The 14,655-nt window shown below is 52.1% G+C and overlaps 5 protein-coding genes across 5 annotated transcripts; 1 reads left to right on the top strand and 4 right to left on the bottom strand.

Annotated features, from left to right (window-relative positions):
* Positions 1–354: 354 nt before the first annotated feature.
* On the bottom strand, positions 355–3,493 carry BDW70DRAFT_167548 (FTFMHR domain-containing protein). Its single transcript, XM_073742253.1, has 7 exons — positions 3,298–3,493; positions 3,195–3,249; positions 2,030–3,143; positions 1,862–1,984; positions 1,765–1,815; positions 1,596–1,720; positions 355–1,551 (listed from the first exon to the last, which is right to left on the bottom strand). The coding sequence occupies exons 1-7, from the start codon at positions 3,371–3,373 to the stop codon at positions 510–512; spliced, it is 2,586 nt and encodes an 861-aa protein (XP_073600566.1). The 5' UTR covers positions 3,374–3,493; the 3' UTR covers positions 355–509.
* A 1,174-nt stretch (positions 3,494–4,667) lies between these two features.
* Positions 4,668–6,408, bottom strand: BDW70DRAFT_167550 (RmlC-like cupin domain-containing protein; the record flags this gene model as incomplete). Its single annotated transcript, XM_073742254.1, has 3 exons — positions 4,668–5,267; positions 5,336–6,033; positions 6,099–6,408. The coding sequence occupies 3 exons, from the start codon at positions 6,406–6,408 to the stop codon at positions 4,668–4,670; spliced, it is 1,608 nt and encodes a 535-aa protein (XP_073600567.1).
* A 582-nt stretch (positions 6,409–6,990) lies between these two features.
* On the bottom strand, positions 6,991–8,469 carry BDW70DRAFT_167551 (class-II fumarase/aspartase family protein; the record flags this gene model as incomplete). Its single annotated transcript, XM_073742255.1, has 2 exons — positions 6,991–8,274; positions 8,323–8,469. 2 exons carry the CDS (start codon positions 8,467–8,469, stop codon positions 6,991–6,993), a joined length of 1,431 nt encoding a protein of 476 aa, XP_073600568.1.
* A 173-nt stretch (positions 8,470–8,642) lies between these two features.
* BDW70DRAFT_126636 (ADP-ribosylglycohydrolase family protein) lies at positions 8,643–10,861 on the bottom strand. Its single transcript, XM_073735121.1, has one exon. The coding sequence runs from the start codon at positions 10,847–10,849 to the stop codon at positions 8,696–8,698; it is 2,154 nt and encodes a 717-aa protein (XP_073600569.1). The 5' UTR covers positions 10,850–10,861; the 3' UTR covers positions 8,643–8,695.
* Positions 10,862–11,454: 593 nt separating this feature from the next.
* On the top strand, positions 11,455–12,781 carry BDW70DRAFT_167552 (thiolase family protein; the record flags this gene model as incomplete). Its single annotated transcript, XM_073742256.1, has 2 exons — positions 11,455–12,218; positions 12,269–12,781. The coding sequence occupies 2 exons, from the start codon at positions 11,455–11,457 to the stop codon at positions 12,708–12,710; spliced, it is 1,206 nt and encodes a 401-aa protein (XP_073600570.1). The 3' UTR covers positions 12,711–12,781.
* Positions 12,782–14,655: the final 1,874 nt, after the last annotated feature.

Genomic DNA, 14,655 nt, shown 5'->3' on the forward strand with positions numbered 1-14,655 from the left:
AAGCATGATCTTTTTTTTTGGTATGGTGTAAGCCTTACTGCATTGAGCACTGTTCTGTGTGAAGACCACGGTCTTATATGAACTTAGCGCTTACCCGTCCAAGATACAAGTAGATGGTGAGGATGAAGCCCGTACTTCCGCAAGTCAATCCGAGACCCAAGATCGTGCCAAGTTGGGATACCGACAGATAGATAATGGAAATAGTCTTTTGACGATAGGTTGTGGTGACATAGCGGCATATATCTGCGAGGAGGTCAAGATAGTGATAGCAGGTGATGTAGCATTTTTGAATGGTATCATATATAGTATAGTCATACATGGGTGGCCGTTAAGGAGTCATTAGAAACGGTATTGCGACGGTCCAGCCCGCTGGACGCAGTCATTTGATTCAGCACCAGCACCTCTGCTCGTGGCATGGAAACCACAGTGTGGCACGCTACTGTGCCGTTGGTCGCAATGTCCAGCATCACGATCCGACATGAGGGTGCTCAAAGAAGGGACGTCCCACACTACTCAACCTCCATAAGAACATCACTCATGATATGCAGAACATACGAAAACTTGCGTACGCTCCACTTCCCCGCATCCTTCAGGAGGCCTGCATAATCCAGCAGGATACGTCTTGCAGACTGATACCCACCTTGAAAGGGTACACCACGGAAATAAACAGTGCCTCCATTCCGAATGAAGTTCACTGCCGGATCATCCGACGGCGTGAATGTCTGAGTCCCGCGTGGTTCCATAAAACTGGTGAATCCCTCTGTCCCGACACGCTCCCAGTCGATATCATCAAGGAGCTCAATTGATGTTCCGCCGACTTGTAGCTCACTGGGGTTCGGTACCATGAAGATGTAGAGGCCAAGGACGAGGGCTGCTGAAAACAGAGAGAAAACCGAGTGGAACATTGTGTGATCTGATGCTTTGCGGTTGGTCATCGCCTTGTAGATGTGTGCGGCGTGAAGGCATGCTCGTCTGGCAGCTGGTGTCTGTGACCAAGTTGCAATGTCATCTAGGGCTTTCTTGGCGGGTCCTGGTCCTGCGCGGCCGGCAGCTAGGTCGAAGATTTGAGTATCCGCCGTTAAGGTCATGCATATGTTGTGCCACATGACGGCGGCGTTAGGGTTGAGCCGTTCGAGAACCTCGCCGTATTTGTCTGCAATTTGCAGTTGGAGGGAGGGTAAACATCTGGCGCGTCCATCCATGGCATACGTATGGCAAGGTGCAAAAGGATAGCTTGCCCTATTCGAAAGAAGGCGGTGATAAGCTTCTGATAAGCGGAGCTGGACCATTGCTAGAATGCCGTGAATACAAAAATCGTCGACAGGGTTCTCCAACACGGGCACGGTGACGTTCTCCGAAGGTGCCATGACTGTTGGCATTAGTAGACGTTTGCCGCTGCGGACCAATTGGATCCATCGCATGGAGCCGTTGGCCCGGAAGAGACCTTCATTGCAGGGTAGAATCAGTTGGATGGAGTCGGGAACAATAATGGGACTTGTCGATAGGAAAGAGGAGTACCAGGAATCCAATAAGAGAAGCCCAGTAATCAACCTGATTGGTCAGTCTTCGGTAGAATAAATGATCAGTCGACATACCGCTTGACGGATTCAACTTTGCTCCAAGTTTTCCACCTGATATCAATATCAGGCACCGCTTCGAAGAGGGTGATATCGAGTACTTGTCCTTCAGTAGCTGCAAACAGACCATGCCGTTGTGCGATCTTTGACTGTTAACCTTGAAGAGTCAGCACGGTGATTAACATACCGACATGAGGTTGACGTAAAGCATCTGCGATTTCTCAAGATGTTCTTTTTCCTGCTGCTGTTAGCCAGATGTCACCCTATAGCAAGTTTCGGCTTACCCCCGTCATCGCCGCCAAGTTGAGAAAGAGGAATGCAGCCGCGAAGGTGTTCATAGTGTCCAAGGTTTTCTCAACACCCACCGCGCATTTCGCGAGGTCGGCAGTGATCCGTTCCAGGACAAACTGCAGAGTCAGTGATAGAATACAAAGCCACGGCGATAGACTCACGGAAAAGTTCTTGGCGACAAAAGTAGTTGTTCCTTTAGTCCCTAACATGATCATCCCAATGAGACACATGACATATAGCACTGGGAGACGAGTATTCTTCGCCGAAAAAGTCGAAACATGAACAAAAGGGATAAGAGGGTGGAAATTGCGAAAGTATAAGTCAAGCGCCATGTCCAGTATTTCAGCTGGAGGAAAACTTGGACGGCCTCCAAAAGTCGAACTGGACGTAGGCGATACCGCACTATTCGGGGAGTGTAGTTGATTGTTGTGTCTGAGGTTTCCGAAAACCGCTTGCAACTGCTGACGGCATTCCTCGTCCAGGCCATATCGAGATCCGGGAAGCAGTCCAGACGGGCTATTGAAAGAATGCGAGGGATGGAGAGAGAAAATGTTATCAACGTCGCTGGCAGCAATGTCCCGCCAAAGATTGTTCATGAGTCTCCCGGCGATATTTGACGGGGCCACCCAGTACCTTTGGACCCTTGCGAACCGCTCATTGGGGATATCTCCAGTATGTTTGCTGCTTAGATCGTCGTTCGACGGCCGAGCTTGCTGTTCCGGCGTGATTGCCACATTATCTCCCATAAGGCTGAAACTGGGTTCGCCCAACATATCAAGTGACCCATGATGTGAGGCCGTGTCCCCGCGCGGCTCCAACCAAAACTGTAGCATATCGTTCGGCATAGCATCAAACATCGGCGTTCGGTAAGTCTGCTGATCGGGCGGCGGTGCAGCGACAGGCTGAGGCGGCGGAGGAGGAGCGGGCATTTCGTTCCAGCCGAAATACGTCTGCTGTTCTTCGACCATCATGGACCCGACATCCGGTTCGGCCCGGCCATGGTGGGCGGAGATGTCCGCGAGAAAGTTCAGCGACGAAGACTGAAGGTGGGCAGGATTGGAAAGCGAGATATCGCGCGGCGCGACAGGGAGATTGTGCGACGGATGAGCATCGCCGTCCATTGACAGGAAGCGGGCAGGATCGGTCTGAGCGGGCGGTTGCTGAGGAGTTGGAGGCTGGGCGGTCGACGGAGCGCGCGGCTTGTTCTGCGCCGGAGTCGCGTTCGCAGCTGTTCCATTCGCATTATGTCCTTTGGCGTGGCGGCTCAACACATCGCTGTTGGGATAGCGATCAGCGTCGCAGTTGGTGCAGGTCGGAGTAACTCACCTGCGGGAAAATCGCTTATGGCAGACGCTACACTCGTAAGGCTTTTCCTTGGTGTCTAAAGCATGTCAGTAAAGAGTCTTCTCAGCAGGATCACTGCACTGACGTGATCGTTCATGGCGCTTGAAATGCTCCGTCTTCTTGAACCGACGGTCACAGATGTTGCACTTTCTGATGACCATGATGACGTGCAGGACGAGGACAATAATATGGTTTCACTTAGGAACCTGGATGCATGTCGTAGCGCACGTAATCGGGGGTCATTTGGCGACTGCAAGTCTCGAGATATTGACGAGTGCCAGAACTCGATTGTTGTCAACGGTGAAGTCGAATAGCAGGAGAGCCGGCAGCTGGTGAGGGGAATGCCCGGCCAGCGTAATTAATTCGTACCGAGCCGGTAAAGTACCGGGGAAACTAAGAGCTTAGCTGAGGGTCCGGGGTATCGTACCGTATCCGGGGAGAACTTGCGGGTTTCAGTCGAGCAAATCAAACCGGGGGTTATAAGGATTTAATAATTGTTGCCCGGTAGCAGAATAAGACAAATCTGTAAAAAATACAGAGCAGCGTGGTTTTCTATGATCCTGCAATAATCCGCGTTATCCGAGTATCCGTATTCGTCACACAAAGACAGGGACCTTCTCTGTCCCTCAACAATACATAGTCCAGCTTGCCAATCATTAATAAGAGCACCAAAACGGAAAAATGCAGCAGATCCTGGAAAGCCAGCCATTCAAATTGAAGATAAGGGCCCAGCAAGGCGGATCATGCTGGGGAGGCACGTATTTTGGTGCTCGGCAAGTGGAGCCCCGGCAGTTCGCGTCTCGCCAACTCCCGACCTTCAGCAGAGATCTATGGAGTCGTAGTCTGGGCCTTTCACATTCTGCACTCATATTTACTGTCCATCTTCTTATTCTTGTTGTCCTATAGTGAGCAAGGAATGAGCAATACTAGCTCAGCCGGAGGCCACTGTCAACCGTGTCTGCATCACTTCTGAATTTATATCAGGTGACATCCTACCTATACAGGAGGTCTTGCATAGTCAGTTTCGGAGAGAAAGCATCACTTGTCCTGATATTATGGTATAAACAAGGGTCTATTTGACGTACTGCGCGTCTTCACCTAGCTTGAGATATAATATGGTTTAAAAGAGGACATGGGAGGGATCTAACCCAGCATTATCAACAACAACAACAACAACAACAACAAAATAAAAAATACAATAAATAAAACGAACATTGCGAAAATAGGCTAATGACTGTACATCTAAATCCCAGAATTGACTAATTCTGTGCATTTTGTTGTCCTTATATTATTGTTGTCGATATATTGATTTCTGAAATATGAATGATTATAGTTAACCCAGCGCATCCTCTTCACGCAGGGCAGGAATGACTTGCAGCTCTCCCACTGGTAGGGTGTAGACTTAGCTACTAATCTGTGCACAACCACACCCTCCAGTACGGCTTCACTGCCTCTTCATTTCACCAACTCCGCCAACCGCTCATCATCGTAATACACGTCCAGGCTCTCCTTCCTCTCCTTCTTGTATTTTTTAACCGCTTCCAAAATCCCTTTAATTCCCGGATATGCGGAGAATCTGTCAGGCAGGGTGTCCCAGACCCTCGGATCCGTGCCCTGGCTCTTAAACACCCCACACTCAGACACTGCATACTCCGTAAAGAGGAAGTTTCTGCTACTTTCCACCATGATGGTCATTTGGTTCTCCAGGATCCTCCTCGGCTCATTGAACTGCACCCGATTCTCCCAGACATACTCCTTACTGAAGTTCCCATGCGGCGTATGAGATACCTCTACGCTCCCGCCGCCAGGCTGGAACTCGTCCGAACGACCGAGGCCACTCCCGTATATAGACGCCAGAAACTCGGTTGCAGAATTGCGGTGGAAGTATGGGAGTCGAAAGGTGTTCGAAGCAACGTCCCACCGCGGTCCGAACCAGAGGAAGTCGGCTAAAGGAGTATTAGGGTCGTGAGAGCGGGCCGTCAAGACGATGTTTATCGAGGGGTCGGTGTGGTCGATAGACGTGGCGTTCTGGGAAGCGAATTTTGTCAAATCGTACTATCCCCATCACGATACCGTTAGCTTCTTACTCAAGGCCGATGAAAGTGAGGGAAAAGGGAGGATACCTTGTAAGGAACGACATTCCCGTGCCACGCAACGACGTCGAACGGGCTGTGATCTTGGATAATGGCATTCAAGGTGCCATTCGCCTTGTTGACGATCGTCCAGTTCTCATGCAGAGCGTCCAGATCGTCGATATGTGCAACGGGGTGCAAGAAGTCTCTTGGGTTCGCGAGGCCATGCCCACCTATCGGCCCCAGATCAGGTAGATCCCACCGCGAGCCCCAGACCTCAACGATGTATCCCCTACCCTTGCCGGCTTCACCGGTATCCGCCCCAGAGCATCCGCTCCGGTCAGACTTGGGGTCCTCTTTCCCCAGCCGTACAGTAAACCGCACCCCCCGCGGCACAACACAAATCTCGCCGGGCTGAACAAACAACATTCCCAGCTCCGTCTGGATATCCAAACTTCCCAACTGAGGTACAATTAGGAAGTCCCCGTCCGTATTGCAGAAAGCTCTATGGTCCATATCCGCGTTGATCATGAAGACATAGAGCGCTACCCCTTCGCGCAAGTTCGGGTCGCCGCTTCCACCGAGCGTATGCATGCCGTCGACGAAGTCAATTTTCCCTTCTTTGGTAACATCGGGCAGAGGGAACGGCGCCCATTCGCCTTGAGAAGGGAGCGTGCATAGCCGCTGGTTCAAGGTGAGAAGGCTGTTTTCGATGTGGGATTTATGCTCAATATCCGTTTTGTACCCATCTGTACCACGCCATCAGCGCTCAATTAGCTCCAAACAAGCAGGAAATCGAAGAGGGAGGGCTCACCATGCGCGGCGGCCGGCCTAACACGGTACATATAAGTGCTATAGTTCTCTCTCCTCGGCGCCGTGAACGCCGAGTACGTGATCCCCTCCGTATAGAGCCCGAACCGCGGCCCCTGCGGGTTATTCTGTCCTGCTGGGAGCGTGCCGGGAATCACTTCAGATTGGTGCCGGTTGCCAAAGCCGGGTGCGTAGCTGTAGGGGTCGTTTGGCCGGGTTGGACTGCGGGTCATGGTGTCGGTGTAGTGGAAGACTTTGCGCAAGTCAGAGATGGGGTGTCGGGGGATGAGAGGGGGTTCGCTTGAGGTTGACATTTCGAAGGTGGGATGTAGATGGAGTAGAGTTGGAACTGGATCTGACTGTTGGAATGGAAGTTGAGGTTGAGGTTCAGTTCAGACTGAGGGAGGTTAACGTGGCTGGAGTGTTATGTAAGAGTGTTCCTGGCTCAGTGTATGGAAGTAGATATAAGATAGAGATAAGAGCCCGTTACAGGTCTGGTAAGATGCTGGCGTCTCTACAAGCCCAATTTTATATTCGCCTCCCTCATTCTCCGCGCTCTAATGCTAATTTGGATGTGGAGCATGGCTTCTCCATTGGATGGTGCCCATAAGAGCTTCAATCTATATGGCATTCAGCCGCACTGGACAGGCGGATAGCGGAGACAGTCCATGGAATCTTCTGCTACGTGGATTGATCTCATGAGGTAAAGCTCCCCTGAACCTGGAACCTGCGGGGCTGATGTGGAGAGCTATTCTGTGCTATTCTGTGCAAGATATTGGATTCTTATCGTCAAGGACTCTACTGACCAGAATCATTGTGGGACGTTCATAGTTCTAGATACAACTGGACCAATAGGCTCAGCTCTTGATGCGGTGTACTACCGACACCATAGTGAGCTAGTCGACAGCCAAAACATCATCCACCATCCTCCCACAAGCCCCCAGATAATTCACTGGATCGCACAACTCACTAATTCTGTCCTTCCCCATCTTCTCCAAGACCTCCTGATTCTTTAGCAACTCCTCCTCGAGACTCCCTCCACTCTCGATTGTCCCTTGGCACGCCTCGTACACAATATCATGGGCCCTCTGCCTCCCCACAAACGGGGCGAGCCCCATCATAACAGCCTCAGCCACAATCAGCCCCTTCGTAGAGTGTAGGTTCTTCAGCATGGCCTGCTCATGCACAACCAGCCCGCCCAGAGCGAATTTTGTTTGCTCCAAAGCCCCCACAGCAAGGACAAAACTCTCGGGGATAGCAATCCACTCAAGATGCCACGGCCCACTGGCGCGCTCAAAGTCCGCAACCATGCCGTCGAGAACGAGAGAGGCGTTCGAGCGGAGCCGTTTTGATGCGGCGAGTATGACTTCCGACGAAATCGGGTTGCGTTTCTGAGGCATTGTGCTGGACGCTCCGCGATGGGGCACGAAAGGTTCAGACACTTCGCCGAGCTCGTTCGAGGACATGATGATGATGTCCAGCGCGAGCTTGCCCATTGACCCGCCGAGGAGTGCAAGGAAGTTGGTTATTTCCGCTACGCCGTCGCGCGCAACATGCCAAGTAATCGGCGGGTTCGTAAGACCTAGTTCGTCGGCGAGTGCTTTGCGGACACGCAAGCCGTCATCCCCAGAACCCAGCGACGCAAGGGATCCTGCTGCGCCGCCAAACTGCACAAGTAATGTACGTTCGCGCAATTGCTTGAGGCGCTGCGCATGTCGCTGGAAACCCGATAGCCACACTGCGCACTTATATCCGAAGGTCACGGGCAGCGCGTGCTGGAGATGTGTGCGTCCGGCCATCGGTGCATCTCTGTATTTCACAGACAGGCCGCGCAGAACCGCAATAACGTCGTCTAGTAGCTTCTCCACAATGCCCAGCCCCTGTTTCATTTGCAGCACCGACGCAAGATCCATGATGTCCTGCGTCGTCGCGCCCCAATGCACGTACTTCCCAGCGTCCTCGCCGCACATGGCAGAGAGCTGCCGCACAAGTGGGAGGATCGGATACCCGACTATCTCTGTCTCCTTGCGCAATCGATCCATATCCAGAGACGATGAGAGAGCTTTGTCTGTGACCAACGAGCCAATGTGCGAGGGGATTACATTGCATTTCGATTGTGCGCGTGCGAGGGCCGCTTCGGCTTCGACGCAGCGCGCTATGTAAGATTCATCGTCAAAGACCTGTTTCTCTTAGAACTTGTATGGAGGTTGTTGGGGCGGATGAAGGACCTTCCGAATTTCTTCTGTGCCGAATAGGGTGCGGAATATGCTCGAGTCGATTGCGCTGACAGAGCCGACGCTGCGCTTGCCTATGGTGATTGGCGCAATGCGAAGTGGTTTTCGAGGGATGCGGGAGAGCTGTTTGAGGAGGGCCATGATGGGTTGATTGATGAAGCGAGGTTGAGATGTTTGAGGTTCTCAAGAAATACGCCAGAGGACACTCGGACGGATTCCGGGGCCCCACTGGAGGTGTTTTGGTTACCTACGTGGGGCACTTGGATAGCTTCATTCTCCGCACGCCTGTGCTTGAATATGTTACAATCATCGTGTATATATATCACTCATTCCATACTCGCTGGATTTTGAACTGCTTAATTCCTTACTAGTTTCCCAAGGGCGAGATCTCAATCGAATCCACGCAAATAGCACCTTCAGTAACGACCAGTCCAATGCCACCCTCCGAATACTGGTCATCAGAAGCGTTGATTTCTATACCCTGAACTTTCCCGCAGATGCTTGTTCCGTCAGCCTCAAGCGCAAAGTCATATTCGCCGTCCACTCTCCAGTCAAAGGACACCGAAGCAAGTGTTATCCTCTGCTCGTCCTTCGCCTTTACCAAGGCCACACGACGCCCCTCGATGAGGAGCAATGCATAGTAGCGGTTCAACCCTTGCACACGGACAGCCACGCCGACAGGTGCGCCCATGCTGACCTTTAGCTTTGGGACCAAGATTCGATAATTGGTCCAGTCTCTTGCGCCGTACACGGCAATTCCCTCGCCGTGGGATTGCGACAGGACTAAAGAGTGAGACGATATATCAGGGTGAATCTTGCTCATATTGTTAATCCACGAGAGGTGCCACGCTTGGCCGGGCTGAGTGGAGGGGCGGCGTAAGACCAGGCGCGGACTTCCATCCCATCGCAGGCTGTCCAGCCAGATGGTGCCGTTGACAGAACCAGGTCCAGTAGATTGGATGCATAGACCGACTCTCTGGAGTGGCCGGCCGTCCGTTTCGTCTGGGACCGTCCATGACAAAGACTGCAGACTCCCAGAGCGGGCGCTGATGGACGGCCCATCAAGAATCTTGATGCTGTCATCTTCGCCATATGCTTGCACTCGTAATCCCACTTTCGCTGACGAGCCGGGTTCAACGTCGCTCAGAAACTTGGCGGAAATGGTTTGACCAGGGTAAAGGAGTGGCGAGGCCGAGAAGGAATACAGCGACTTCGTCAACTCCTCCAGTGACCCAAAGACAGGCGTAGACACTTCGATTGAATTTTTCATGGAATCGAGGTGGATTGCCAGACTAGGGTTTCCCTCCACATCAACGTCTTGTCGTACGGTGACACTGCCGCGGTTATCTGGAGTAGGTTGGCTAACGACCTGAAAGCCCTGGACACTTCCCGGCAGTCCAAAGTGAAATTGGGCGCCCTCCTTGGGCGGAGGAAGACGACTATGTTCAGCAAGCTGCCGACCCATGTTCGCAATATCGATGGCGATCCTGGCCGCATTGTTGATAGAATAGCCTACCTCGGCCGTGGACAGTAATACCCGATCAACCAGAGGTTCTCTCCAGTCATGCTTCCCCTCAAAGCAAGTCAGGCCGAGCATGATAGCCACCAGACAGCCTACATTGCCCGAGTTACAGTCTGTATCCCACCCGCACGTATTGATGATATGCATCGCTTCGTCAAAGTCATGGCCCGCGTAAATTACGGTCATTATCATGATTGCATGATTGGGGATAACATGGCAAACACCATGGAACTTGTCATATCCATACGAGTCCTCGATCCGTTTCCTTGTCTTGAGCCAGTCCCCGTCATCTTTAGCCCATTCGCGTACCATACCGACAACATGGGTTACTAGAGAGTCCCGCGGAATAACAGACAACCCCGTATCTAAAAGATGATCAACGTCTCTCGATACAAAGGCTTCAGCCTCCATCGCAGCCCACAGTTGGGCGGCGTAGACCGATTCGCCGTCGTGACTCACAGAGCCCGCAGCATGCGCAAGCTTGGCCGCCTGCAATGGATTTCCTGGAGAGACAATACCCCACCCGTCGATGAAAATCTGTGCGCCAATCTGCTCAGAAACGGTTTTCCCATTTGTCTGGCAGGAGCCGCTTGACGGCGCGCGTATCCCGCTCTTGAGGTTCAAGAACGCCGTATGTTCTGTGGACACGCCCCGTCCTCCCCACCAGAAGATGGCCCGATCCTCGATGACGGTATTTAGCCACGTCCGACCAATATCTTCAGAGGTGATTTCATCGGAGACGCCATGCTCTTCGAGAGCCCGAATGAACTGGAAGGTGCCCGAAATATCATCGTCTACGACGACGAGCGGCTCGTTGAACTTGTCGTGCACATAATAGCGGATGTGGCCTAGCTCAGCGAGGATGCGTTGATGGGTCCATCCTTCAAAAGGGCGTCCCATGTAAACTCCCACCAGTTTTCCCAGGACGCCTGCGTAGACACGCTCCAGGTAGTCTGGCGGTAGGTATTTGGATAAGTTGGCTTGTGGTGTTGAAGTCATGATGGATGATACTCTATTATTGTAGAAGCTTGAAGACCGTTAAGTACTGTCAATAGCGGGCTGTGTTATTGTTGATTGCGGTGAGCTCGATGACGTGGTCACGCTCACCTCAGGTACCACAGCCTATTCAACTCACCAGCACTATAAGAAAATGGTTTTTATCTCATTTTAAAGAACTAATATTTGATATTGAATCTCTCCGCACCTTTATTAACTAGGAATCAAAGCAAGTTTTCGATATTACCCCAATTAAAAAGATTTTGCTCCTTTCGTAGGCAAATTTCAGAGTATCAATGTATACACTTTTTTGGTAAATGCCGCCACGTAGTTGGTCAATTGGAGTCACCAGGAAAGGCGCTAATACTTACAATGGACCGCAAAGTAATGGTGGGGAGGAATAATTCCTATACTATGTAAATCTCTCCACAGTAAATAGAGGAAAATGGGGCAGCGTGACCCCACACCTGCGCATCTACTCCGCACCAGATTCTCGTCAGTAACGCATTCATTTTACAACCATCAGCAGCTATTCTTATTTTCTGTATTTTCTGTCAAACTATAGCCAGATACCGGAAGCTCATAGATTATTTCATATTACAACAATCATGTTTCGCTCTGCCTTAAAAAAGACCCCAAACGACATCGTCCTCCTCTCCGCCGTCCGGTCCCCTATAACCCGCGCCTTCAAGGGCGGTTTCCGTGACTCGCACCCAGAGGACCTCCTAATCCCAATCCTTCAAGCCTCACTTCAGCGCGCCAATATATCCCCAGACAGCGTCAATGACGTGCTCATCGGCAACGTCCTTGCAGAACTCGGCTTCGCCAAGACGGGTCGAACCGCACTCAATGCCGCGGGCTTTAATCCTACAAAGACTACATTCCACACTGTCAATCGGCAGTGCAGTAGTAGTCTGCAAGCTATTACGCATATCGCGCACGCGATCGCAGTCGGGCAGATCGAGGTCGGAATTGCCGGGGGCGTGGAGAGCATGAGCAGGAATTATAATCCGGCTCGGGGCATCCCGAGAGACGTGAGTCCCTTGTTGAAAGAATGTGGGGTGAAAGATGCGACCGATTGCCTTTTGCCAATGCTGGTGACGAGTGAGAATGTTGCAAAGAGGTACGGGGTCGGTAGGACGGAGCAGGATCAGTTTGCGGCAGAGAGCCAGAGGAAGGCTGTGGTTGCGCAGGAGGAAGGTAGGTTTAGCGAGATTGTGCCGGTTAGGGCAAGGAGGGTTAGTTCGGAGACGGAGAACGAGACGTTCGAGGTTGTCGATAGGGATGATGGGGTTAGGCAGGGGGTGACTGTTGAGAAGTTGGCGGCGTTGAAGCCGGTTCTGGAAGGGGGTGCTTCTACCGCCGGGAATTCGTATGTCTTCCTGCCCAGACTACCGTTCTATGCTAATACGTAGTATTCAGCTCCCAAATTTCCGACGGCGCTTCCATAACGATTCTTGCCAGCCGCTCCTGGGCTGAATCCCACGGTCTAAGGCCTATTGCCCGTTTCGCCGGAACCCAAGTGGCTGGCTGTGCCCCTGACGAGATGGGCGTCGGGCCCATCGACGCTATCAAGAGGCTGTACAAGCACAGCGGGGTCTCGCAGAGCGATGTGGATATTTTCGAGCTGAACGAGGCGTTTGCAAGCCAGAGTATCCATTGTATCAGGGAGTTGGGCATTGATATGGCCAAGGTAAATCCGAACGGAGGAGCGATTGCGCTGGGCCACCCGATCGGTGCGACTGGGGCCAGACAGACGGCTACGTTGTTGGCAGAGTTGGCGAGGTCGGATAAGGAGGTTGGGTTGGTGAGTATGTGTGCTAGTACGGGGATGGGGGTTGCAAGTTTGTTCATCCGGGAGTAGCTACACATCTCTGTCTGTGGCAGCGAGTAATCCCGGGTAATTCGAGTGTATAAAGCAAGCGAGCATCTAGTGAGGATAGTGAGAACAGTAGATCCAACTATATTTATCATTCCAGGCATAACATTATTTAGCAGCAACAGCACAATACCAACCCGAGATCTAGCAACTCAATCGAGCGGAGGATCAACATGAGGCCAATCTACTCCAGAACAGCCTCGATCAACCCGAAGTGGTCAGGCATCGTCTGGATGCTGGTGATCTTCAGCCCCGCCTTCGCCAACAACTGGGTCCACTGGTCCTTCGTCCTCTCCAGCGCCCCCAGAGTCGCCATCATGATCATATCTTGCCAAGCAGTAATCTTATCAGTGCCAGTCTCCGGCACAACACGATCCAAAATCCACAGCTTTGAGTAGCCCGGCGTGAAGCTGGCCGCCGTATGCTTCAGAATCACTAACGCCTTCTCATCCGCCCAGTTATGCAGTACGGTCTTGAAACTGTACACTCTAGCCCCCTGGACCGGCTGCGGAGTAAAGAAGTCGTGTTTGACGTACGTAAAATTCTCATCGTGTAGATCGGCAGGGACCTCGTTAACAACAGAGGGCCGGTCTTCAACGACGAGTTGCCCCTTTGACACGGTATAGGGGAGAGACTCGAGCTCCTTCTTGACGTGGTGGAGATCCTGTCCGTAGCCGCCGCCGATGTCAACGAAGAGGGGCGCGGTGGTATCAATGTCCACGCCGTCTTCCAAGAAGAGCTTGCCGACCTTGAATTGAGTCGGCCAGGGCGCGCCGGCCGTGCGTGGGATCGTCATGAACGTGTCAAAGTCGCGCTCATGTTCGGGATGTGCGGCGTTCCACTGGAAATGGCCGAGTTTGGTCTGGAAACTGTATTGAAACAGGCCGTTTTCGTGGCTGGCCGGGTTACGGTAATTGGTTTCCTTAAGGAATTTGGGGATATTGTGTGTGCTTTGGCTTAGGAGATGGCTGCAAAACCGTTAGTCTGGAGCTGCAATGGGATAGATCAGATGTGAAGATAAGCAGGTACCAATAGCGGAGGCCAGCTGCAAACGATGAATGCGCAAGGATGTTCGAAGCGGCCGTTGGGGCGTAGCTCTGCGGCCCTGTTTCATTGATATAGCCCCATGCTACAGCGACGCGCATGAGGCGCACTGTCAAGAGCTTTATCAGCCCTAGTCACTTCAAGCTATACAAGGACGGGTCAAAACAGCACTTGAACTCACCTATAAGATCGTGGTCTGCGCCGGTTTGCTGTGCGAGTTCGGCTGCCGTCAGCGGTCCCTGAGAGAGTTTCTGAAAGACTCCCAGGTTCTCAAGGGCTACAAGGGACGGATACATGGTGATCTATAAATGTTGGTCAACCGGCTTGGTTGTTGAAAGCAGAACTTACGCTGGAAATCAGGTTTGAGGCAACTAATAGAGGGCTCTGGAGAGCATCGACAACAGACTGACAGTGTCGAACAATCTCACCGTGCGAGCTTGCATCAGAAGCGTCAAGTGACGCCAAATGTGCCAGAGCTGTCTTGGCTTGGTCTACTGCGTGATCTGACATCATGAAATTGTGATATAGTGTGGATGATAGAATGCGTTCCGGGGAAATGGAGACTGCGGGTGATGGTAATCTGATAAAGCCACCCAGGTAAGTCTATCAGGGAGTATTTATAGGGCATCTCACGCGAACTCGAGGGAAAGCACTTCGTAGTGGACTAGCCGCAGTTAAGGTACAATATGTGATATGTTATGGCCGCCTGCATTGCCTATCTATATCAAAAAGGTAGCCAAGCCCAGCACTGGCTCATGATTGGTGGCTGCAGTGGACTACGTTTGCTGCTTGCATCGTTGACCAGCAGGGATGATGCCTGCTGGACGGCCCCGCCCAGGGCCGTCCAGCGAGTACTAAGGTTTAGCATCGGTGACGTGAGCACCGT

The sequence above is a fragment of the Aspergillus foveolatus genome (genome assembly GCF_047715535.1).
Source record: "Aspergillus foveolatus strain CBS 279.81 unplaced genomic scaffold BDW70scaffold_2, whole genome shotgun sequence".
Taxonomy (NCBI): domain Eukaryota; kingdom Fungi; phylum Ascomycota; class Eurotiomycetes; order Eurotiales; family Aspergillaceae; genus Aspergillus; species Aspergillus foveolatus.